Raw genomic sequence first — 27,260 nt, forward strand, 5'->3', positions numbered from 1 at the left:
TACGGAGCTTTAAAAGGCGTGCAGTGACTTCAGCTGAAGCAGGGTTTGTTCTCGTGAAAGCAAATAACAGTTATTACAGGGGAAGCCAAGCTTCGCACCGCTATGGATGGTTTAAGTCTTGGTGACAATCATCTGAGGTTATGGGGGAAAAAATCACCCTATCTGTTGCAGGGGAGCTGGCAGAACTATTGTGATTGCTTGCATGTATTATAAGGAACTGTGGAGGAGAAAAGGGGTAATTTGACACGCAGCCTTTCCGCCGTGTGTTGGAGGTTTATCACCTATGCAGCTGAGATCTGTGTACCGCTATCACCTTTTTATACTAATTTCTAATGGTGGATATTACACTCTCTTTGTTAGCGATACAGTTGTACAAGGAAACGAAGCTGCTGCGTGTGCTTTGCTGAAGTGAGCTGGAGGGCTAACGCACTGTGACAGGGATTAGGGACAGCATCCGTAGCACGGAGCCCTGCTGAATACACCGGAATGAGAAACAGCCCCCCCACTTCAACTGCTCCTCGGCCCCCTCCCCCTCCGCCTTATTTAAGCAACTGAGCTGGAAAATCAAAACTGAAAAGAAAGTCTGGGTTTCATACATCTTACAGGACTGAGCTGAAGTACTTCCAGTGTGAGCTTCTGTGTCGATGTACAGGAAAATGGGCTTTGTCTTTGTGTAATAAGCTAATAGTTAAAATCGAGTGTGTCGCTGTGTATCAACACTGATACTATGCTGGTTCGGTATGTGCATACGTGTAAATGTATATCTTCTAATGAGTGTGAGTTTTAATTGATGCTAATGCCACCTGTCAGTTCTGTAGGTACGCCTAGCAGAGAGACACGTAACATTTCTCTTGGAGCCGCTTTTCTCAGAGAAACGCAATTACTTCCGTGTGTGAAGTGGCCACCAGGTGTCATCAGAATGCTTTTATTTTTATTAATTTCTTGTTTTCTTTAGAAGTGTATGCACAATTTGTATTCTTCTCCGGAAACTTTCTTCACCTACTGCACGAATAGGCCTAACTCCTTACATTACCTGTTCAGTGAAAAACTCACGGAGCCCTTTTCCTCTTGTCATCAGCCTATTAAAGGATCTCAGCTGAAAATAAGAAGCACAGTAACACCAAGTGTGCGCATGGACACACAAATTATTATATGCACTCTTTGCCACAGTCATTTAAAAAGGGGGATAAATACATTAAGCCAAACCACGTGGACCTAATTTACCTTAGTAGAACTTAGAGTCATTAAAGAACAACAAGCGAGGCAATTAAAGCCATCAGTCAGAAGACACCAGCATTTGAAACATGTTGGGTTTCCCTTTCTACCTTCCACCATCCTCCCTCCTTTTTATGCCTTTCATACAGTTTTGATGTTCTAAGTTCATACTTGCAAGTATGAAGTACTTCATACTTGCATAAATCATGGATAAAATACACTCAAACTATTGTTGGTGTACCTTTAATTTGAAATTGTTTTGGTTAGGTTATTTTTTATATATACAGCGAGCTATTGCTCCATGAGTACCTGGGTAATAAATAACTGAAAAATGCTTGATATTTTCATTTTGATTGTGTGTATTTTTGTTGTTGTCATGTAAGAAATGCAGAGAACATTCCAATGTGAAAAAAATGCATATTTCTGTCTTTTTTTCCTTCTTTCTTGCAGTTTTTTCTACTTCCTGCTTCCTTTCATCCTGGTTCATCTTACTCAAAAATCAGGCTCCGGGCTGGCAGAGAGCTGGCTGCTTGGGTTGGGCTTTCCAGCTGTGTTAGCAGGCAAGTGCAGCCCAGCCTTAAAGAACTGGGGCCTCTTGGCTTCTTTTTGTATGACACAGTAGTAGAAAACAAGGGGTCAAAAAAACTATCTTCCCTTGTTTTTATTTATTTTTTTATTGTTTGTTTTAAACGAAAGTTGGTGAAAACTTAGTAAATCTTGACAAGTACCAGACACCAGAATAGCTATCTAGGAAATCTGTACTCCTTTTGTTTTAAAGTAGGACAGAGTCAGAGTTTCTAGGGTAAAGATTATAAGAGCCAGCTCGCAAGAAATAGCGATTTTACTTTACTTTTGACTTTTTCTATAAAAGTGCAGGAAAAAGAAAAACTTTTTTTTTTTTTTTTTTCAGTTGGCAGCATGGTAGTGATAGTGCATTTGTGCTTCCCCTGACACAGTTCAGTATGATCCACGGTATGTCAGAGTACCACAGCCTATGATAGAGAAGAAATTCAAATTACTTTTACTTTTTTTTTTTTCTTTTCTAGTTTTAATTGGTGAAGTTGGTCAGTACTGCATCTTGCACGAAACCATGCAATTCTGAGGATTCCCACAAACCAAGGGACTCATTACTGTGCATGAAGAGTGATTTATTTATTTTATTTCATGGACCCGATGAGCACTCTAAACTATTTTGAGAAGACTTAAATATTGTTTTTCATCCATAAATATCACAGTGCTATAGAAATACGAACTTTCCTGGATCCTCAGAAGTCTGTTGTATATTTGTATTGCTGTTGCAGTATCTATGCCTCCCTCTGGAAATAGTCAAAATTCTTTGAATTTGTAAGTCAAAATATAGGGGTCTTTTTAAATTTCAAAAATTGAAAATATTGAGGTTATTCAACACTTCTTAGGAGATTCTAGGGCATTGCCTCTTACTGTCTGTCTTGGACATTGAATTATTTCTGACAGCACTTGAAATAAGTCTGTATCCATGCTTCTGTGTGTGTGTGTGTGTACTTAGCAAAACTAATCTCGTGAGTGATCATTACTGAATTTAGCAGCATTTGGCTCTTTCTGAAGTGAGGTGATGATGAATTAAGAAGCTTTCTCTTCTTCCTTTTTTTTTTTTTTTGGTGTGAGTTAATATATACATTTTTATGTCAGGCATTCATAAAGACTTCCTTTATTTTGCCTTTTTTTTTTCTCCCTGAAGGACTTTCAGTGGTTTGGAAGCAGAAGCAAGAAGGATGTGAGTAGTATTGCAGGGTGCATTTATTTCCCTCTGATGCCCTTACAGTTTTTTCTGATGCCTATGAGAAAACGATGTTAATGAGCGCAGAGAGCTCATAGTCCTCAGTGGTACTGAGGTGATGGCTATCAGTGGGCTTCTTATTTTGCTATTTTAACTACTGCAGATTCATCAGTGTGGATGTTTCAAAGTTTTTTGTCTTTGAAAAACTATAGCTTGCTTGGAAATCTCCTCTTGAGGCTCCAGTGCCCTAACACAATGAGTTGCTGTACACAGAGAAAAGGGGTGCAACGCAGAGCTTGAAGTTCCAGTGTTCTTGAGCTACAAGGAAAAATATGTTTGTGACTGGTAGCATCGAATACTTCCCAAAGGAAAGTTGATCTTTTTTCTATTTGAACCAATAATGCTACTGTCTGGTCTGTTCCATCGATGAGAGACTCTTCTCTTGGATTAGTCACTCTGAAGGAAGAGGTGTGACCTTGTAAGACTGTGAAAAAGACACACAGTTTGATTACGACTGTTCTGCCTCTGAAAGTGAGAAAATGTTTATTTGGCACAAAGTTTACACATTGAATTGAGTGGTTCACATTCAGCTTTGTTCAGGCTATATAAAGAGCTCCTTAAATCAGTATTGCTTCATTGTATCCTTGATTTCATTGAAAGAATTAATTGTCTGAAGAAGGGAAATTTTTAACAGAGAGAAATAAAACTTTGTTTTCAATGTATCTCATCTTTTACAAACACTGCAGGTTGGATATTGAGTAGTTGGAGATGATAATATGCTGACTGAGAAGTGTTTGGGGAATTTTCATGCCAAGATTAGCACACAAAATAAAAATCTAACTGGAATATAGTACCTGTAAATACACTTTCTTTGGGTTCTTCCATAGGCATCCACACTCCTACTGTTACAGGGCTGGCATATGAGCAGAAAGAGAAGTAAATAAAAATGTATTGAGCACCAAGTTAGGGAGCTTTGCAGTTCATTCCAGGTTTATGGAACATTACTAAATTGCTTGTCCTTTTGATTTTAATTTGAGATTACAACTTTCTAAATTTCATCTGAGGATTAGGGAAATCTAAGTCTCACATTGAAAATCTAAACTGTACTGTCTGTATCTGTTGGCATAGAGAAATTACATCCTGCTTTGTGGACTACCAGAGGAAAAAAATAGTGAAAACACTCCAGTAAAGTGTTTTCTATTTCTGTCAAAGAGAAGATCTTCTGTCCCCAGATGACTGATGTTTTTATATAGAGCTGTAGCAAATACAGTATCAATATACGAGAAAGTATTGTAGGGAGAATAAAAAAAAATCTGTATTCTTATCTGGTATTAAATAGTGGTAGTAGCTTAAGAGATGGTATTTTTATCATGTTTTCTATTTGTTTTCTTCTTTGTAGGTAGTGAGGAAGTGATGAGCTGTGACAGTGGACTGTATCTTTTAAATTAGATTAATTATTAAAACAAAAACTTCAAGATTCTGACCATTTGGAAGTCCTAGTGCACAGAAGAGGAGAATCTTTAGCTGTAGTGGCTTTTGTGACACAGCCAAAATCCTGTGTATTATGCAGTTGTAATTTAAAAATGTATTTTTCCTCATATGTGTGGCAAAGATTTTGGTATTTTTATGATGCAGATGTAGCATGTATAACATAAATATTCTCATTTTGAAGATCTTAAAAATATGTTTAACTTATTTTGGATTGTTGAGTAATTATTGAAGAAAAGCATTATGCTAAAGACTTAGCTGACATGTCCAGTGGAGTTACTGAGCTTAGCACAAATGGTTGGGCCACAACAGGTTTCGTTTCAAAACTTATGAACAGCAATGTGCTGCAAAGAACCTGAAAGTGTGTTAAGTAATGTATGACTGTCTCCAAGCTGAAGAATTTGTTAACCTGAAGCTAATGTGGCAAATTAATTTTTGTTCACGTCCTTTAAGAATCTGTTCAGCTATACTTGATTTATATGAACATTAACAAAAGATTTATGTTACAAAAAGTCAACCCACTTTTGAGTTAGAACAGCTTCATTTTGAACATCAAGCATGATGTTCATGGAGAGCTGTTTGACAGAGCTGAGTTTTCAGCTGCTGGAATACCAACGATTTGACCACTGCCTATTTCAGCTGGGCTTGATTCTATGCCCTGGTGGTCTGCTGCCTTCTGCCTGTCCATTTTATTGGTGTGGTCCAGGGCCTGCAAAATCCCATCTGATTTATTGATACGATAGGTTAAGTGGTTACCTATTACTTGTAAAAACGTACCTGGAATCTTTAAAAAGTGAAGATAGACTGAAAAGCATGAACAACTTGTATCTTGCATATTTTTAGGCTCATTGATCCATGGTTAAGGTAGTAACAACTTCAAGAGCTGTGCTTCTCCACTTCTGCTGCTGTGTGAGTCTGTCAGCATCACACTGATGTCAAAAGTCTTATTCAGTCATTCTGGAAGTGGACTTAAATGTGTGCTTAAGTTGTCATGGCTGCAGAGAGATGCTTGTTAAATCTGGGATGTGTTTTGTGGTTGTCACTTGACTTAATCAAACTCCAGGTGCAGAATCTTTGCTCCTGATGCTGATCCCTGTTGCACTCAACGCTTCATCCAAGATCTGTTTTGCAAAAAAACCCACCCACATTTAGCCATATGTATAATATTTTAGCGGTGGTCACTGGGACTGTACAAACTCAGAGTGCTTTTGATGCCTTCTTTGGTGTATCAGTTCCCATACTAATACTAAATTTAGGCTACCCATTAATTAGTGTCATGGCTTTGATGAGAGTGGAGATGAATTAGCTCATGCAGGCTGAGGGTTAGGGCAGTCCATATTTGTGACCAGCTTGCTCCTTCGCCATTGCTCTCTTGTTTGGTGGCAAATCTGAGCAGGCACTTTCAGGGAAGAAGCTTACAATAAAGGAATAAGCACAAGAAGCAAGAGCAAAACGGTGCTGAGATGGCTCCTTTTGCCTACAGGAGTCTTACAGTGTGCTGAACACATCCTTCAGGTAACAATAGTCATTCGTGCAATAAATCTGTACAAGAAGCTGAGAAGAGTTCTGCCCAAAGCTTGCTTTGTGTGTAAGGCACCACAATCCCATCAAGAAAACTTAGGCATGTGCTACTAAGGTTGTGTTAGAGACACAGTGGTGTTGTCTGAGCAAAGATGGGAGTGGGGAGAAACTGAGATGTGCTTCCATGCTGAGGGTTAGATCTTGTCTGGGGTTTGGAAAACTGACCCCATCACAGCAAATCACTGACTGTGGTCCCAGAAAGCAGCAGTGACAGCAGTGACCATTGCCATCTGCCTCAGAGGATACACTCCTGCCCTAAAGGCAACTTCTAGAGAGAGCTAAAAGGAACTTGAGGAAATGTAAGTCCTTAGATTAATATAAGGGTAATTTTAGCAGGACAACAGCAGTCACCTCAAAGATGTTTTGTGTTATGTTTTGTTCTTCATGGATTATGGTTTCGTGCAGGTGGACACTCCAGTGTGACAATATTTTGACACAGGGCATATGGTGGTTGGGGCAGAGACGAATATGCCTCTGGGGAGCGTGTGCTGGGAGGAAATATTTTCATGAACACTCATGTGTGGGTTGGAGATGAGGCACGTGAGGGCATAGAGTTGTTACTACACCTAGCTTGTTCGGTGTGCTTGAGGAGTTCCTGCCTTGATGACTGATACCTGTTAGCTGTGGGAAAGACACCAGGCTGGAGGCTTCACCAGGAGGAGTGCTGCCTGTGACTGAAGTGGAGTGCATCTCTGGGCTGCACGGGAACAGTTATCACAGATTGAAGGCAGAAACGAGCGTGGCCATGTACTGATGACTCGGAGGACTGTAGGCAGTAGGTAAGAAGGCAGGGGCATGAAGCACCTGTGAGGTTTGTATTTTGCATGTTACGCTTGCCCAGCGACCTGTTGGTGACTACAGTTTGCAAAGATAAAATAAGGGAAATAGATTTCTTTTTCTAAGGGCGTGAAAGCCCTTAATTGATGCAATCCGGTTGAACTGAATCCAACCAGACAAGGATGGGTGCCAGAGCTGGGATTGCAATCTGTTTTTTTTTGTTTTTGATAGCTTGTAGAGTGGGATGAACTTCTACAGGAGAGTTAGCGAACAAATGCCGAGAAGTAAGGCTAAGCCTGGGGGTGCTGCACGCCAATAAGCAGCCGTGTTTTGAGGTTTGCAGGTGGCTATCGGAAATGAGCTGAATCCGAGCAGGTATGGCAGGGAAGGCTTGTTCTGAGAGGAGCTGATACCTTGCTGTGACAGCCGGGGAGCATCCACCTCAGGTGATTACCGTATCTGCGGCTGAAAGCGGTTTGCGATTTCTGTCAGAGGTTGATCTCGGTGTGACAGCACTTTAAGGTTTAAATCAAATTATAGGATGACTCTAAATGGGCATGAAGCATGTCGGAAGAGAGTGTGGTGAGGAGCCACCAGTCCTCTGCTTATTAATATGGCTTGGATGTGTGAATTTTTGTCAATGGAGAAGCCACTAATTACCCAGACACAACCTTTGATAGTGGAAGTCTGCAGTGCAGGTATTAGTACACTGCCGGACAGGTTCTCTGATAAATTAAACGCTCTGAGAGGGAAGTATCCTATCAAGAAGATGGAGGGTTGGTCTGACATTGCAAATTGGCTTGTACAGCAGGGAAAAACTGCTTTTTTCCCCCCAGGTCACATAAGGGAAGAGCGGTCAGGTCTCAGTGGTGGGCTGGGAACTCGCTGTGGAAGTGCAGTGAGGCAGAGGACCCATGGCTGCTGCTTGCAGACAGTTAAGGATGGACTTATGGTGCTCATCACTGAAATAATTCCTTTGTATTTCCTAAGCAAGTTACATACATAAAGCTGTACTCCAATTAAACAACATAATTTTAATCTAATCTTTTTTTTTCCATATCACAAGCAGTGGTCGTAAACCTTTTCAGGGTATGCTTGCCCTTCAAAGGCTTCATTCCCCTCTGCTATTAATTGCTGTGGTGTTTTTGAGTATGCTGACAGGATATTGGCATACACCAACTGAGAATATGGACCGGATTGTTTTAATTCTAACTAATTGAGGTAATATGTCTCATGGTTTAGTGAAAAAGGAAAAAAATAATACAGTGTAAGAATCAGAAAAAGACAAAGAAGCAGTATTTGGAGCCTCCAAAAGATCTGCTGGGATCCGGAGATTTTACTTTCTCATTTAAAAGGCTAGGTCCAGCTAACAGGGTGTAAGCTTGGTCAGTATTTTAGCTCAGTGATAGGCCTGCAGTTGGAAAACAGGTCTGTTCAACATCTGCAACTTCTATGCACTCAATTGCTTACAGGCCTTCCTTAAATTATCATTAAGCCCCAAACCAATTTTGTTTTTACCTCTGTAAGTAACAAGTCCATTTGATTTGGGTATATTTCCCCAATTCAACACTTTTTTACTTTGTCCTCAAAACCAAGATTTTTTTTGACATGTGCTTAAATACTTTTTTTTTTGTACCTTGCATTGCTTGTATCAACGTTGCAATTACTTAATCTTGTCAGGAAGTACTTACTATTGTGGTCATGGCCTCATTCAATGGGTAACTGAACAAAAAAATGGATACTTGGATCTGCAGCAAATTGATGCTTAAATCATAGCATAAAGCACATAGATAAACATTTAGTATTTAATCATCTGTTAAAATGAAATGCACTTTCAATTCTCGATCGCTTCATATCAAAATGAAAAGGTAATAAACGTCAAGATTTGATTTCCCACCCCCTCCCCCCTTGTAAAGTGTGTTGGTAGCATCAGTTTTCTGCTGGTGACATCTTTTTGGGAGCAGGAAGGTCACGCTGGGAAGTTGAAAGAAAGCTTTTGGTAACTGGATGTGGATGGCTAGAGTTTGTGCTGGGGTTCAAAGATGTTCCCTGTCTCTGCACTGTTATTTTGTGTATTTTTTTATTGGGAAATGAACTTCTAGAGGATTTTCATGGAGTGATGGGGAACTATACTAGTGGCATATTCTTTTATAACATGTCTCAGTTAGCATTTTTGATCTCATTCTTTAGCAGATAATCTAAATGGGAAGGATGGAAATCTTCATACTTAAAGTACTTGTAATTTGGGTCAGCTTTGTTTTATTTGTTGTTGCAGTCATGGTCATTTGCTCCTTGGAGCTTTTAAGTTTGTGATACTGGATTTCTTGACCAGGAAAAGTTGAATGTCCCATGACTGGTTCGCTGAACTCTGTCAGCGTTTAACAAATGCTTCTAGAAATGAAGGTTAGGCTTGTCTACCCAAGCTTAAGCATGTAAAAATTCAAGCACTTAAATAAAATTAACATATTTTTAGGGTTGCTAAGCCTGTGAGTCTTGGCAGTGCTCATTGGTAAGTTACTTGATTACAGAACCACTTTTGAAGCCAGTCCTTGGTCACATGGTGTTTAAATGACATAGAGAACCAAGTGCCTAGGAGTTGTTTTGGTTTTCAGGTGTCATGAGGTTTGACGCAATTTTAATTTGCTAAGTTGTTGGTGTGTTTTTTTATTTATTAAACTTGTTTTGTAAAACTTTTTTTTTAATCTTTAGCTTTATAAATTTTGGTTTTGTATAAAAGATTAATAATAACTCTTTTCTTTTATAGGTACTAAGCCAAATGCTCTACAGTTGACAGTATCCATGTTAAGAATGGATGGGGAGGATAATCAGAAGAGAGTTGATGTTGATGAGAGTTTGGAAACTAAGCTGAGAAAAGGATCCCTGAAAAATGCATCAGGAGAAAATGCTGAATGTGACTCTTCATCTCAGCAGAGAAGAAGGCTCATATCAGATGAAGTGTTCAGGAACCTTGAAAAGAAAAGGAAAGAGAATGGAACAAACAAAAGGGCATTGTCAGGATCACCAAGCCTGGACATTGCTGAAGCAGAGAGACCTGAAAATGTCTGCAGGAAAAGAAAGCTGATTTCTTCAGCAGACGTGAAGGACACTGGAAGGAAGTTGCACAAAGTCCTAGCTGTAGGAGCAGATAGCATAGAAGCTGGAGCTGCAAAGAAGGAAGGAGTCGCCAGTTGTCATGGTGATAACATATTTAATTCAAATTTTGTGTGCCCACATTGTGATTTCAAATGTGCTGATGGTGCCATCCTGAAAATTCACAAGGAAAGCAAACATTCACAAGAGGTGCTAGCTGCTGTTCCTGAAAAGTTATCTTCTTCAGAAGAAATCAGTGTTGGCTACAGAGCTGGAAACATAGACAAAGATTTTAAAGACAAAACATGTGATCAGTTATTACCATCCTGCTCTGATATGGAAAAGCATATACAAGAAAGCCTCTGTAAACAATCTGAAGAGCAAACAAGCCCTCACTGTAGTTGCTCAACTAAATCTAGTTCAACATTACATGCAGATGGTAAGCAAGATTGTGAACAATCCAAGATATTTTGTTGTGATCTTTGTGGTTTTCAGAGTCCTGAGGAAAATCTCCTAAATTCTCATTTCCTCAGCAAGACACACCTTCGACGCCAAAATCTTGCTGCACGGGGAGGATTTGTACAGATATTGACAAAAAAATCCTTTAAAAAGCAACAGTCTACTGCAACCAGAGAGAGAAATGTGAGAGCAAAACCCGGGAGCAGTAAATTAAGGGCAAGGACTGCTGATGCAAAAGAATTAAATGTTTGCAGTGCACTGAAAGGCTCAAAAGTAAGCTTGTCTAAACAAAATGATAACACTGAACTTCTTGTTGAAATGATACCATCTACAAATATTCCTGATGAAAAAACAGATACTACAAAAAGAAAGTTGCTTTCTTCCAGCGTGGAAGGAAATCATGAAGTTAACACTGAAAAGCTAGAAATACCAGGACCCTCAGAAAGTGTATTGCAGAAATCAGAGCTCCCTCCAGCTTCCAAAAAGCTAGTTAGCAGTTTAAATGTGACAAAGAGATTTGATAGACTGGAACATAAAAGAAACATTGTATTGCTAAGGACTTCTTTTGGAGGAAGTAGGTCTCTTAGATTAAAAAGGCAAGTTAAAAGAAGGTACAGTTTGTTGGGTAAGAGAGGCAAGTCTGAAACTCAGAGAGTACACATAAAGCATGTCTCCAGCACACAGGCTAAACCTGGTGAGTCAAGCCCTACATCACATACAGAATTAGAAACAGATGATAAAAGTCTTTGTAATACTTCAGAAATTCAAGATCTTACTCAGGATAAGCCAGATACACTTTCTTCCAGCCCTACAGATACTACAAATTCTGAAGGTAAACTTACTGCTGATCACGGTGTTCATCATACTTCCATGGACTGTGATCATGCTTTTCAGAACAAAAAAAGTTTGGAAACTCATACTGTAGAGCTTCACACAAAAAGGATTCAGTTTCATTGTCAGACGTGTAGTTATTCCTCTGGAGTCGAGGAAGACATGAAGCAACACTGTCAGGACAGTAAACACCAGATGGGAGGTTGCAGCTTTAATTGTCAACTTTGTTCATTTACCAGCTTGAATGTGATAAACTTTGAAAGCCATATGAGTGAAGTGCATAATATGTCCCATAGTTGTCCAACTTGTGTTCTTTTCTTTCAAACACAAGAAGAGCTGATAAATCATCAAAAAGAGGAGAAACATGATAGTTCATTAGTTCAGCCAGCGACTTCTTTGAGTAACAGTGATCTGACCTTGCAGGTGGTAAGTTACGCTGACTCACTATCAAACAGTAGCCAAAGTCTTGCAAAGGAAATGGAAGTATCGATGAAACCAAAAACTCCAGACTCTTCCTTTGCAAATCATAGAAATGATGTAAAGCATTCTGTTCTGAATAAAACCCAATTTCAGTGTAAAAAGTGTTTTTATAAGACAAGATCTTCCACGGTTCTTACAAGGCACATAAAACTCCGACACGCACAGGAGTACCACTTTCTTTGCAAAGCATGTAATCTTTACTCCCTGAGTAAGGAAGGAATGGAGAAGCATATCAAAAGAAGCAAGCACCTTGAAAATGCCAGGAAAAACAATATTGGACTACGTTTTGAGGAATGCATCGAAAAGGTTTGCGTTGGTGTTGGTGGTATTAAAACAGTGATGGATCCTTGCATTTCTGGGAATGGGAGCACAGAGTTAGATAAAGAAATTATACACGTTTCATCTTCTGCTGTGGAAAACATATCGAGAAATAAAGAGTTTGTTCCAGTTGATCAAAGAATTGGTGAAAATGAATTGGTTTTAGCTAACGCACCGAAAAGAGGGAGACCCAAAGGCACTATTTCTAGGACATGCACCCATTGCGGTCTTTTGGCCTCCAGTGTTACAAACTTGACTGTTCATATCAGACGAAAGCACAGTCATCAGTACAGCTATTTGTGTAAGGTTTGCAATTACTACACTGTAACCAAAGGAGACATGGAACGGCACTGTGCGACCAAAAAACACAAAAGTCGTGTGGAAATAGAAGGATGTGGAAAACAGAACTCGGAGATCGTTGTTAACCCTGAAGGAGGTAATTTTGAATCCACGAGCAAAGTTAGCAGCCCTGTGACTGCCCTGTGTGAACATGTTGAGGATGGTGGCCAGACATCAGATTTGGGGAATTCTGTCTTAGACAATCAAGAAGTTGAACAAGGAGAGGCTGAGGTAAAGGCTGAAAATGCCAGTAGGCTGCCAGACTTGGAGCATGCTAGCAATTTGGTAAATATAAAACAACACGTACTGCTTGAACCAGCAAAGGTTACCCAGGATGGTGACCCGTGCTTCCAGAGAAGAGCAGTGGGTGCAAACGACAACAGGTGTATACACTGCGACTTCACTGCTCATTCTTCTTCTTCTCTGGAGTTGCACGTGAAACGAAAACATACCAAACAATTTGAATACTACTGCATGGCTTGTGACTACTATGCTGTTACTCGGAGAGAGATGATTAGGCATGCGGCAACGGAGAAACATAAAATTAGGAGAGAGTCGCATGTTTATTCCTCAGTGGAGGAAGCAGAAGCAGCACATATCACTAAAGAAGGCGCTGCTTTGTCTCAAGAGGAGCACCATCCCGGTGCAGGAGAGGTGACAACTGTTGTAGATGAAATGAAATACACCAGTGATGCTGCAGAAGGTGATCGTATGAATAAAAGCTTAACTGAGGGTCTTGTCTTGGACGAAAATGCGTCCCCAGAAACGCCTAAAGAAGGCAGCTCCCAAAATACAGTAAAAAGTGAAGTTGAAGTGGAAGCTAAAAATGGAGGAGAAAACCTTCTTTGTGAAGGATTCCAGCAAGGTCCTCAGAAAGATAAAGCTGTTAAGCTTGATGAAGAGGTATCAGTTAAAGAAGCAGGCACTTGTGAGTTGCAGAGCAATGGGCATGGTGAGGAGCTGCTCAGCTCAGACGACTGCTCAGCAGAAAATCAAAATAGTTCAGGTGGCACAGACTTGAATTCAGGAAAAGGCGAGGAAAGCTTGGAAGCAACTAGAGAAAACCCTGAAGTAGAATGTAGAAACACAGACGTTCTTGAAGAAATACCACTGAAAGAAAATAACCCACTTGTGTTAAGTCTTCCAGAAACAAAAAGTGCAGTACAGCAATCAAATTTTGCTGGAAACATCGGAGAAATGATGCAAAATATACATAGTTTAGAGGGTGACAGAAGTTTCAAAGAGGATCCTACTGGGGAGGAGGAAGAAGCCCTTATGGAAGCACAACATGAAGCAGAAGTATCTATAAATAACAGTGTTTGGGAGGCAGATGGCTCAGCAGCTGAGGGCATGCAAGAAAGTAGTAATGAGGCTTTAGGAACAGTTATCAGTGCTGATGATAAAGGAAAGGCAATGCAAAATTTTGGCAAGTTTGATCCTTCCATAGTGAGATTAAAAAGCCATCAAGACGAGGAGGCCATTGACCATGCGGATGAAGGACAAACGTCAGGTGCAGTGAGAGTTGGTGAGTTTGCAGTGAAAGCAGACACTTCACCAAACAGTGGGAAAAAGAAGAAGTCGGAAGGAATTTCCCTTGGGGAATCGACACGTATTCGCTGTGATGACTGCGGCTTCCTAGCAGATGGTTTGAGCGGACTAAATGTTCACATAGCCATGAAACATCCTTCAAAAGAAAAACATTTTCATTGTTTACTCTGTGGAAAATCGTTTTACACGGAGAGCAACCTTCACCAGCACTTGGCCAGTGCGGGGCACATGCGAAATGAGCAGGCCAGCGTGGAGGAGCTGCCCGAAGGAGGCGCTACCTTTAAATGCGTGAAGTGCACCGAGCCCTTCGATTCGGAGCAGAACTTGTTCCTCCACATCAAAGAGCAGCACGAGGAGCTGTTGCGGGAAGTGAATAAGTACATCGTGGAGGACACGGAGCAAATAAACAGAGAGAGGGAAGAGAACCAAGGCAACGTCTGCAAGTACTGCGGGAAGATGTGCAGGAGTAGCAATTCCATGGCCTTCCTAGCTCACATCCGTACCCATACAGGTATGGAAATGCTCTCTTTGCGAGTGGTCTCTTTGAAACGGAGTGAATTATTACCGTTGGTCTTTTTCTGCTTGTTAATCTCTTTAACATTTCTTAGGAACTGGTATTCATACTGCCTGATGAGCCACCGATGAAATTGAAAATTACCTAAAGGGGTATGAAAATACGGTGATCAAAGGGCAGAAAATGTAAGAACGTTTTAAGCGCAGTCGCCCTTCTGCTTTTTGTTTCATATATAGAGATTTCCTTCCCTTTAATCTAAATGGTAATCATTAATTGGTTCTTAAATTCATATAATGAAGCAGTGCTGGTTTAAGAGAACAATTAGCTGCTCTTTCTAACGTCCTCTTCCTCGCAGTTGTTTAACATCCAAATTGTTTATTTCATCTCAATTCAGTAATACTTGCAGCATTTTAGCGTGATGCTTCAGGATAGCCATTTGAGAATACATCATTCCTTAATAAATACCAATAATGAGCATCAAGAGTTTATTGTGGAAATAAGTTATGGGAATTGGAATAGGTCAGCCTTTTTGGGAGGTAGTGTGTAATGTTGATGTGATGCACGGGGATGTAATATCTGATTAAGTTTCTGTGCTGATCACACTTCCAATTCATTTTTATGTTTAATTTTAAGTGGAAAACTTAAAAAACATTTTTGTAGAAAAATGCATAAGCTGCAGTTCTAAATTTATGTAAAAATTCACTGCGATGTTTCTATAAACCTGCCATACATTCTTTATTTTAAATAGACAGCTTTTCTAAATCACTGAGCTCTGCTTAGACAAGTGGTGTCTCCATGGTTGAATTTATGAGTGGATTTGAATAATAAATTCACATTTCAATGAACATATTTTCATTAAAACTGTAAGGTTTATTTTACTGTACTTTTAAATAATGGCTTATTATGGAAGCTATAGTTTAAATTCATGCAGTATTTGAAACTTAGTGCATGGTTACAAGGAAGAGAACAAAAAGGTAAGAAAAAAGAAACATGTAAGTATGGTAATGCCTGGCATAATCCAAAAATAGTTTTGTAAGTTTTTTATGAAAAGGCGAGGGCATGACTGGACAACAAAGTTCAAAATTAATCTTGGGGAACACGGACGTTGTATTTCAAACCTTTCAAAGCATTTTACCATAACTGCAGTATTCATGCATGCCGATAACTCACCTACTTAATACTTTCAGCGTTACTTCTGGCCTGTCAATAACGCAGTTATCTGGATTGCTGCAGCTAATGTCCAGCTCTGAATGCGGCGTTAAGTCTTTAGAGGGACGGCCGTGTTCCCATGGTCAGAGCAGCTGCATAAGCCCTTAATATGCCCTCTTTCGGCAGATAAAACTGAATAAAACTAAGGGGGAAGATGCTAATGGAGCTCTCTTTAGAATTCTTTATGCAACTGTCTGGTCAAGACATGTTGCTTATAATTGATGTGTCCATTACTTGAATTCTCTTGTAATTATAGTCAATAAGTCTTGTAAATGTGTTAAAGCTCACTAAAAGCATACAAATTCAAGAACAGAGTAAGGCTAATAATTTAAAATAATCAATGTAGGCATTTCAGCACTTAATTTCCCTTGTGTGTTGATAGCTGATCATTCTTAATCCATTAAGATTTATTTAGTCGTTTACAATGCAAAATAGGTTTGCACTGGTCACTTGTGCCATTTGAAAATGTCCACCAGGTTAAGTGCAGAATGTAGTCCATTAGTCTTCCTTGACTATATGTATTAATTGCATTTAAAATCAAGTTAATGTGGATGTGAAAGTGAGGTAACTATCAATATATGACAAAGCAACCCTACTTACGTAAGTTACATCATTGATTGTAACATTTAGTAAAAGTTAGTGTACTTTTTACCATCTCGTGTGTAGGTCTTATCATGAAGAATATTTTCATCGTGCTTTTGAATGGCCCTAAATATGCAAAGCAGCAAAAGGATACATTTCAGTTTGCAAGTCACTTGGTGGTGGTGCTGGTGGAGGGGTGTGGAAGGATTACAGATGGGAGTTTAATCGGGCCTCTTTCTCACAGCACCTCTAAATGGATGGCTCTTCTGATGCCTTGCTTATTCACATAAATAGCCATGCGGAGACTTTTATTAACAGTTAATGGGAGGAAGGCTTTCTCCTCCAGTCCCCGTTTTCATATTTGTGATTTCCTTTGTGTGCCATAGAACCTTTCCTCCCAGTCTGTCAGATCACAACAGATGCAGCTGAATAAGAAACAAACATGGGCTTATTGGGGATGGTGGCAGGGGGAACTGCCCTGCACCACCAGCTGCACATACACCATTGGTGAGGCAAAGCACAGTAGTATTTCTAGCTTCTCTCATCTCTTCCAGGGTAACATCAGGTGCACAACAGGAGGAGAAGCTGCCATTATTTTCCCATCTATTGTTCTGACTATGTGCTTTTTCTAAGTCTTTCTTCAGCATCAGGATGTGTATCCATGTATATAGATATGTGCTTGTATCTATAACCATATCTAACTCCTCATTTTTCTATTTTTTTAAAAATTAATTTGAGTAATTGGTGATGGTTTTGGGGTAGGGAGGAATGGAAGGGAAAGTTGTAGAAAGAAAGAACTAATGATTTACATTAATAGAAAAAAAATCATTTTGAAATACTGTTAAATAATCTAAGAGATTTTCACATTGCAAATGAAAGGAAAGCTTTGCTACAGAGGAGATAACAAGCAAGTCCATCACATGTTGACAAGTGAAAATGAGGAAGTGTAAAGACAAATACAAGGAGTAGTCGAGGTGGAAGACTTTTTAGTTTGCAATTGATGCAGGTCCCATAAACTTAATTAACAATCAACATGTGAGGAAAAATCACCTGCAACCACATCCTCTTTGTTTCTTTTCTCATCAGATTTCTTCAGTAAGTGGAAGGCTTGCCCAATGTAAGAGTGGCATCTTACTACCCATATCCCAACCGTACTAGGAGATGGCACGATGGTGTTTCATGTGGCTCTGCTTGCTTTGCGTTGGGCCTGAGCTAGAGCCACAGCTCTGCCTGCACATGCAGATGATGTTGGCTTAAAACAGGCAGTGAACTTTTGTTAGAGGTTTGGGTTTCTTTTGTGTTAGGATTATTAACTCCTGTCATCTCATGAGAAACAACAGCATGGTTTGTGTTATTTAGTCTATTTTCACTTTTTTTTCCCAATTCTGTCATTAAGAGTTAGTCTATTTTCTTTTTTTTTTCCTCAATTCTGTAGTTAAAAGCCTTATTGTTTACTTCTGCCTCCGAAAATGTACACTGTTTCCATGCCACTATTCTACTTGTGGATAAAGTAATTCTATGGCTTTTTTTTTGTTTAAAGTCATTTGGTTGGAAAGGTGCTATATTGCAAGTATTTTTCTTAGTGAACTAAAAGCCAAATGTAAAGCCAGTAGTAAGTATCACATTAACACAGCAGATGAGAAACATTGACATTTGTGATAAAAATGGCTAAGAAATGTTTAATTGCTTCAATATTGTTTCAGATAGCCTTATACTAAAAAGAGATTTTTGCCCCATTTGTTTAACTTTCAGTCTAATGCCTTCATCTTAAGCATATATTTTTATTTTTTCCATCCAAGAAGATACTGGAATGAATTTGGCATCAGCAACCTGAAGGGGAGATGTACTGCTTTTGTTTCAGGTGATAAGTACTGACTGTAGCCTGCCAGCAAGTGAATTTTCATGGAGCTTAAATGGAGATGTTAACAGATATTCAGCTCCGGATGTGAGGAATAAATAAATAAATAAACCTCAAGGCCTCAGTGGTTTTTGGATGAGAGCAGTCAACGGAATAATACATTTATGTATTGTCAGCACACTGTAGCTACGATTGGTCTGAACTACAGTTTTTCACAAAGGAGTCATGTAAATGGAAAACAGCAAAGGTCTTGTATGGAAACCCTGCGGGACACCTGCAGTAACAGAATGAGGAACGAATTTACAATTTAATCAGTAGGAGAGAAACTAAAGGAACATAGGATTGAATCCACCTGGTATTTGAATTCTGTGATATGAAACAGCAGTATAAACACCGATAGATTAAAAAGAAATCCTGACTGTGGCCTTGGTATTATTAATTGTGCAATTAGTCTTTAAGATCATAAGTTAAAACATCAACTTTTAATACTCTTTTATTTAATGCAAAGATAGGCTTTTTTATTTGCATGGGTCTCTTTATAGAATGCAGTGTTGATTTGAAATGTCACCAAATTAATGATTAATTTAGTTTTATCAGGATCATTTAAATAAACTGGGGTTTTTCAGTGTGATTGATAGAATGTGATTGCTGTTAGCTCCGGTCTCAACCTGCTTTTGACATTTAAACATATAAAGCTGACTAGATATAACCATTCAGGTGCTAAATATATTTTACATCTACTTCCAACAGTAGAAATGGAAGTATTAAGAGATCTGGCTTCATTGTCATTGAACTGTGAAATATTCAACCTTGTCTGCCCGTGCTTAGTACTGTTGACTTTTTTATTTCAGTTAGAAGATTAAAATTAAATGCTTCATTTTTCGTCAGCTTTTGGGAATTAAATTGAAATTTAAGACCCTAAAATTTTTTACTAAGATCCTCAATTTCACCAGTGGATTCTTGGAGGAGATTCTGTTTCAAGGGCAAAGCAAAAAGGTTCATTGATCACGCATGATATAGTGTAACATTTTTCTTATCAGAGCTCTTTATGTATATTTGTTAAAGATCACATATTTCATATTATGCTTAACTGTATTGGAAGAAGTACTTCGCAAAACATATACTAAACATAATATGGAGAATCTGTGACCATATTGTACTTACTTTTAACTGCAGTTCTATGATTTTGATTTATTGGCTTAAGGATTTAGTGGTCAGAAAATTGGAAAGTGCTCCAGCATACTTTGGAACTGTGTTACTGCTTAGTAACATAGGGACTGACGTGTGCCCGATTCAACTATTTCAGTAAAAAAAAATAAAATAATCTTTCCATACTCTGGAGAGGATCCCTGATAATTAAGACAGACAAATAATTGGACTTTTTGCTGAACTGATGTGATACAAGAAATAGCCTGGTACTTTTTCCTTGGAGAAATAATTCTAAAGTTCTTTGGTCTGCACTAGACATTTAATATTAAAGTTTGTTCTTGAAATAAATAATAGCCAAAATGTCAATACTTCTGGTTTGCAGAATAATCATAAATTCCTGACCATAAAACAGTCATAAAGGCATAATATTTTATCCACTGTATATTCATACATTGCATGTCATTACAATGGCTAGGTGATGAATCATTTTCTGTGTGTGACAGAACAAATCTGAAATACCACTGCTAATGTGAAATCTATTCAAAGTCGGAAGACTTGTAAAATTACTTTACTTCAAATATACTTGCTTAAAAAAAATACATTTTGAGTTTACACCAATATCAAACCAATTTTAGACCATTACCTGAGTTTCTGTATCTGGAAATGGCGAAAGACGTAGAACAACTTTTGTCATCTTGTTGAAAGGTTTTCATTTTAATATTCTTTGTTTTTAAAAAAGAAAAAAAAAAGAAAGAAGTGAATGATTATTAAGCATTAAGAGAGTAGTTTCTGTGGTCCTGAACCTAAGGAAACTTTAATGAGTTTATACCATCTGTGTCCTGGGCATTATAAATTTATGTACGAGCTACTTTTTTTATTAGGCAAAAATCTCAAACAGGTTAAATGTGGGGTAGGCTTTTTTAAAGGTTATTTTTTCCCAGGAATTTTTATTTCTTTAACCGTGGGTGATATATTATTCTAATTCAACTCATATCTTATGCTAAATTTTACTTAGGATCAAAGCCATTCAAGTGCAAGATATGCCACTTTGCAACAGCTCAGCTCGGAGATGCCAGAAACCATGTCAAGAGGCACCTTGGGATGAGGGAATACAAGTGTCATGTCTGTGGGTGAGTAAATTGAAACAGTCTCCACCATGGTTAACCAGGAGAAGAGTGCAGGATATGCATTGTTTCAGAATTGAAAACTCTGATGTGAGCAAGAGTGGCTAAAATTATGCATGCATATCCTCCTTTCCATTGTTATGGTAAATTCCTTAAATACAGTTATGACATTCTTTTCCCACTTCTAATCCTGCACTGAAGATGAGCAATTTTATGGGCTACAAGGTCAATTTGAACCTGTAATCTGTAAATTGACTAAATTATAGGATGTTCATTCACATTGCCAGGGAGAACTGTAAATTCCATTTAAAGACATAAAAAATATATAATATAGACTTTACTGTGTGGGGTTTTTTCTTTTGCTATACTGTTATAATTTTAGTACCATTAACAGATTTCTGGACTCCATTAGGGTTTTCATTCTTTACGAAAACAAAACAGAAGACTGATTTTTCAAACAAATGGCTCTAAAATATTGCGGGCATAAGACTTTTAAAAATAAATTGAAATCTTTTATGTATGCTTGTGTTCCTGTTTGTTACCAAAAAAATCTTGTTTTTCTTTTTTACTTAATCGTTATTTCCTCAGAAGGATCGTTCATAATGTTTAATTGTCCTTCAAATGTGTTGCATTTAATAGGAGGCATTGAGACTCCTTAATGCAAAACTAATTAATTTAGCAGAAATGTTTAAAAGGTTTTAAAATGCCATGGCATATATGGTACATCATAGGACATTCAAAGTTGGATTTTAATACCCTACTTCTGATTAAAAATATATTTTAATGTTATTATGCTAGAGAAATTAACTAATATATGCATCATATAAAAACACTTTACTCAAACCTATGTAACCTGCTGTAGCAGTCTTATGGCTAATGTGTAGAACAGCACAGGTTCAATTAGATGATGCAGTGCACACATGAATGGTGTGGTGTGCTGCTAGGGATAATATTAAGCAGGAAGATTTTTTTTTAGTCTTGGCATACTGATCCACTGCAGGACAAAGTGAGTTACACATTTTAAAGGACAAGTGAATCTTCAGCTGAAGATGCAGCTGAGTGATTTTCACTGATTCATCTCTCTGTTTTTCAAATAATTTTGCATGCAGCATTATGAGATACTTTGGATGTTTTTACTCACTTAAGAAAATTAATTGCTGACTTCTTGGAACACGAAATAAAAATGTATGAGCCTAATTCTTAAGTCCACTGAATATCAGTAGTAGAATAACTCGTGCTACTCTTTATTTTGCAGCATGCTTAATATGAACTTTATGCACAGTAGCCTATTTTATGTTGTTGAAAAATTTTTATTTGCTGTGTCTACTATATGGATTGCTGAGAATTTGGCATGGGAGATGGTTATCAACTACAGATCCACAAAACTGTTTAGCTGATGCTAAGCTCGGTTCTTTAGAAGTTTTCAACAAACTTGACAATGGTTCTTTATTCAGTTCCCTTTTAACTTAGAAAGAAAAATCATGTTACTTAACTATGTAATCATCAAAGGCAAAGTCGAAAATCTTGAAACACTTAATAGTGTATCTTTTATAAAAAGAAAATTAAACTGATCAGGCTTTGGCACAGTTTCTCACTTTTCCAAAACCATTCCTTCCCTCCAGGGTTGACATGTTCTTAGAATATGTCTCAGAAAATACACAACTTGGTTGTAATTCATGACATGGATGATTTAAACAGTGAGCTTGAATTCTAGTCAGTTTGGGAAGCTGATTGCTTACTACGTGTTGCTGATATGTCATACCTGGTAGCCAAGCAGGTACTCATTTTCCATTTTTGTGCAGTATTGTATTACTACTAATTTGCATCAACAACATGAAGCTGTGCTATTTAGATATGACAAAACAATGAGCTGAAGAGACATACACCACGATAATCTGTGCTCACAAAAATCTGATTTATGTACTTGTTCAAATAATCATCACATTTCACTTAATGTGCACCAAAAAATGTATTTTAAGAATTACACATTAACATTGATTTAATTGGAAAAGACGTTTTTATACTGTAGCTAACAGACCTGAAGAATTGGGCAGGATTTGAGGGAGAAGGAATGACCAGAGCAGTTTGAACTGTAGTCCGAATAATGAATATGCCATCCTTTAATGTGGAAGAACAGAAAAAAGTGTAATAGCTTGTGCTGTGTTTCTGCTGTTTTTAATGAAAGCATTGGGTAGTGTGTAAGTTAAAAAACATAAAGTGGCAACATAAAAAAAAAAATTGCTAGGATTGGCTATCGGATTAGTGGCACTATAGAGCATTGGTACATTAACACCACTGACAATGTCAATTCATTATCATTGATGGCTAAATAATCTTAGAAATGCTCAGTGGACCTATTAGTTCCTGAACATAAGCAGCTCATGCTGCATTTCTTCATTAGCTTTAATTGCTATAAATTTTACCTTTTTAAAAATCATGCTTTAAAAGGTGAAGTGATCTTTCAGGAACATTAACTCTGTAATTTTGTCACAAACAGAAGGTCCTGCACTATGTTTTCTTTTCTGCAGTAGTTAATATTCTATCCTCTGACTTTTAGATTCGTAGTAATAAGCCCTCTGCTAGTTGTGAGGATAAATTGTGTTTCAAAAGCTTTTGAATCTGCCTGGGCACTTTTTAAAGGTGAAATGTCAGTGCAACATTGTGGTGTAGTGTGTTCTCAAAATAACACTTAAAAAAAAAAAAAACAACTTTTAAAAAAACAATGTATCTGTGTTGTTCTTATTGGAAGGGTTTGCTGTGTCTAAATTTTCCAAACGTTCCTCATATTTACATGATACAAAGCACACAATATATAATTCACTTGGTTGTTGAAAAACGCAGTAATTTTGCTGTGGTTTTTGTTGTTGTTTTTTAATTGAAGTTCAGGGTTTGTTTTTCTTCAGCTGCACGGCAGAAACTACACGATACAGAAATTGGACACCGCTAATGTTTTAACATTTGGAATAAACCGTCTGCTACTCATTTTCTTATCACAGATGTGCGTTAATTGTTTTCTTTTCCATACCCATGGCTGTAAAATATATCCCGTTATTTCAGAGGTAGTATCTATTTTCCGTGCGTAGCAAACTGCTGCATATTTGAATTTAATTTTTGTAAGTCTGGCTCTGAATTTGGCTGACACAACACCCTGGGTGAGATGAGCAAATCTTGGTTGCCCAGCGTTTAAAATTTTTGTTTCATTTGCCTGGTGGAATGCAGTGAAAAGGCTTGAAAAGGCTTATCATGCACTTTTCGAATTTTATGCCTCAGGTAGAACATGAAAAATGCATTGTTCTGCACTTGAGATTTTGAACAGAATTTATAGGCAATGTTTGATTTAAAAAAAGCATCTCCTATTCCTGTGCCTTGTTCTTGCCTTTGCTTTCAGAAACAGAATTTTGGGGGATGTAGTTACATGTTTTGAGTAACAATGGCTGCTTCGTTCATTTTTTTCCCCCTCTCCTTTATGACTTCCTAAAAAATCTACTGAAGAAGATAGGTGTAAGGTAGGTTTGGATTTTTAGGAAAATTGTCAGTATTTAAAACATGCACATCAACATTTCTTACTACCATCCTAAAAATTGAAAGGTCATTTGTAGTAATATCTTTATCATGTTTATTCTATATATAGTAGTCAAGTGTTTTAAGGAACACACATGAGGGAAATTGGAGGGGGTGGAAATAGATTTTTTTTTTTCCCCTGAATTATTTTTTCCCTGTGTTATTGTTTTTGTTTTTTTGTTTTCCTACTTTTATTTTTTATGTTTTGGATTTGTTTTGGTGGATGGATGTATTACACCCTTTTCCTATGTGTTTCCTCGTTTTGCTTTCAAACTCTTTTTCCCAATTAATCCTGGAGATGTTATAAGATGTTCTGCTAAATAAGTATCTTGCTAAATTCTGTTTGTTTTTTTTTTTTTAAAGCCCCATATAAATAAGCTTTGACAAGAGATACAGTGTCCCAAGCATGGAAATAACTTCACTTTTGCTGCTGTTGTTAATACTAAGAATAGTTGGGAGATCTTAATCTGTATAAAGCTTAGTATTTTAATGACACTGGTTGCTCTGAGAACATCTAAAGAAAAATACTCACCTATATTGAGTATAGTGGCTAACAGATCTTACTGCTTTATAGGTGAGAATTGGCTGTATTCCTGTACAAAAAATTGGCTGTACTCCTGTGTTATGTTTAAAAAAAAAAAATCTTTTAGATTTTCAGCCTGTTAATGTCAGGCTACTTTTAGTGAAAGCCCGCTCTTAAGATCGCTTTTAGCAAGCAAAAAGACTTATTCGTAAATTTATTGGTAGGAGCAGGAAAAACATTATATTTTCAAGGATGCCTTAATGTACTGTAATGTAAATTAATTATTTATATGTGTGCAGTTTGGGAAATCTTAAATAGAAAGTTGCTACTCTAGTAAAACTATTTTTGTGTGGTATTACCTAGTTTTTGTGCATTAGAAGGGATCTCTGTGTAGATGATTATAATGTCACTTTCTGACCTTTGCAGCTTGAATAATTGTAAATCATTGCTTCATAACGTGTCAGAGAATGTCTGTACTAGGCAATTAAATGGCAGAATATAATAGACCAAATTATTGCCTGTCATGTTTTCAACAACACAGTTAGTATTTGAGTTACACTTAATCATTACGTGCATTAGCAACTTCATTGGAATCCAGCTTCAGGCTGAGCATGAAATACATTACATTATTTAAACCTCTAATGGTAGAAGTCATTTATTTGTGTTGAAGTGTACAACATGCAGAGTTTCATAAAGCAAGGAACACTTGAGAGCTTAATTTATCCAAATCAAAGTCTAAATGCAGATAAACACAAGTGGCAAAAATTAGTAATTTTTATAGGCTGGAAATATTTAAAAATACATGGTTGTGGGTAATTGTAGGCAGCAGGAATAAATTAAAATCACTATTTTTAGTCGGCTCTGAAAACTAAAACTGTTGTGTACCTAAATCGTCAAATGCATCATGAAATTGCATTTTTGAACGAACAATTAATTACACACACCATAGCTACAGATGTGGCCAATCCAAACATCAGCGTTTGGTTCAGCTGGTTAGATTAAAGATAAGTGTGTGTGAAATGACTGCTCCACACCCAGGTACGCCGAGTTTCTTTCTGTCTGCTTTTTGCCATGTGGTCCGATCGGGTGCTTGTGCCTGTTTACACTTTAGTAAAGAAAATGAGTTCCGCCTACGTAGCAGCTTTCCAAACCTGCACACGCTTTTAGGCAAATTAATAAGAAAATACTGGAAAAGTATGTGGAGTAAGGTAACATGTGCCTCACATTATCTCGCCAATTTTTGTTCGGTTATCTATCATTTTATTAGATTTGCAAACTTGACCTTCTGCACGTAGCCCCTATTTTTAGCGTTTAAGAAAACTGCTTGCAATGGAAGCAATTTACTTCCATTCAGGAGAGCTCCCAGCACCTTTCCGGAGCTGGTGCAGACACGGTGCTGTGCTGGTGGCCTGGAGGCCGGCCGTGGAGCTGGATGAGGCCACGGCAAGCGAGTGGGAGGCTGCGGGGCAGGGACCCTTCTGTTGGAGCCTGGTACTGCAAACGGGACAGGGAAGTCACGACCAGCTTTCTGACTTAATAAACCGCCATTTGCGTGCTAAATTAGACTGTGATAATGATTTAGTTGTGCTTGCTGAAGAGAAAAGGTATGTAAGGGACATAGTCATGAGAGTATATATTTGTGTTTGAATTAGAGATACTGTTAGTGATTCAGACTAATATCTGCTGCGTGAAGTCTAATTCAGTGCACTTCCAAATGGTAATTATCGAGATACACAGTGGTGTGACTATGATATACGCGGCACGTGTAACTGGTGCTTTTACGGACATGCATTTTTAATTTTTTACTTTACTGTAGATTGTTCCGACATCGTGGACGCGTGCGTTTCTATTAGGCGGTAGGCTTCTCTCAAAGCAAAGCTCCCGTGTCTCGAGGCACTGCGGCAATTTAAAGCATCTCATGGATCGGGAAGGCTCTTAGTTTTCCTCTAATTGTGAGGACTCAGTCCTGCGGACCCGAGCTTCTCAACAGGTTCGAAGTGAGGAATGCATTGCCCCCTCAGAGCCACCAAAAGGGTGAAGTATGCGTGTGCTTGCCGGTCATGCCAGGGCTGATCCTCCCCATGAGGGGGATTGAGGAAGTCCATGGCTGGTCATGGCCCCAACGCCAGGGGCTCAGAGCCAGCCCAGCCAGCACCACTGCTCCCAGCATTTTGGGCGTCCAGCAACCTGGATGCTTGCCCTGGGTGAACACCTCACTCTGCATGTACCCTCCGAGAGCCAGCACCACCCATGCCCACGTGGGAAAGGACTGAGTCTGGTCCCAAGGAGACAGGAGTTGTAACTAAGGGCAAAGAGGCTGCAAAAATCCTAAAATGGGCATAAATCCTAAAATTCAGCGTGCCTACTTCCATCTTTAGACTCCATGATTTGGAAGGATTGGTACAAGTGCTGAGAAAGATACTCATTAAAAATTTCCTTCTATTGGCAGAAGTAGATGGCAAAAAATTAGCTTGGATATAAAATACCACGAGAAGAAGGAAGCCATAGAGTTATCAATATTGGTGTCCCGTACAGAGAGGGAGAAAGGTGTTCTTGCTTAAAACTTTGGTTGTGTTGTTCTGTTGGTTGGCACAAGTTGCATGGTTTGGATTTATATCCACGATTCAGAAAGTTTAGTTTAGTTGTTGCGTTTTTGGCTTTAAACATTTATGCATAGAAATTGCATCAAACTCCTCATTTGACTGTGATTTTTCCCTGCTGCTTTTCATAGCTGTTTTTATAATCATTTTTTATTTAGATGATAAATAACTGAACCTAACCTTTATCAATGAATACCTCTTCACTAGAGCTTTAGGGTTCAGAAAGAGAAGCAGGATTTACCAAAAATAATAAAAAAT

The 27,260-nt window shown here is 38.2% G+C and overlaps 1 protein-coding gene across 3 annotated transcripts in view; it reads left to right on the top strand.

Moving 5' to 3' along the window:
• The window catches only part of ZNF407 (zinc finger protein 407), a 333,603-nt gene that overhangs the window by 14,166 nt on the left and 292,177 nt on the right, over nucleotides 1-27,260 (top strand). For all 3 annotated transcript variants that reach the window (XM_027451888.3, XM_027451889.3, XM_072034832.1), the window contains 2 exons: nucleotides 9,582-14,393; nucleotides 20,210-20,324. In XM_027451888.3, coding sequence (XP_027307689.3) covers nucleotides 9,617-14,393; nucleotides 20,210-20,324 — 4,892 coding nt within the window. In that variant the 5' untranslated portion in view covers nucleotides 9,582-9,616. The remainder of the gene's footprint in view (nucleotides 1-9,581; nucleotides 14,394-20,209; nucleotides 20,325-27,260) is intronic.

Source organism: Anas platyrhynchos, chromosome 2 (assembly GCF_047663525.1).
Source record: "Anas platyrhynchos isolate ZD024472 breed Pekin duck chromosome 2, IASCAAS_PekinDuck_T2T, whole genome shotgun sequence".
NCBI lineage: Eukaryota > Metazoa > Chordata > Aves > Anseriformes > Anatidae > Anas > Anas platyrhynchos.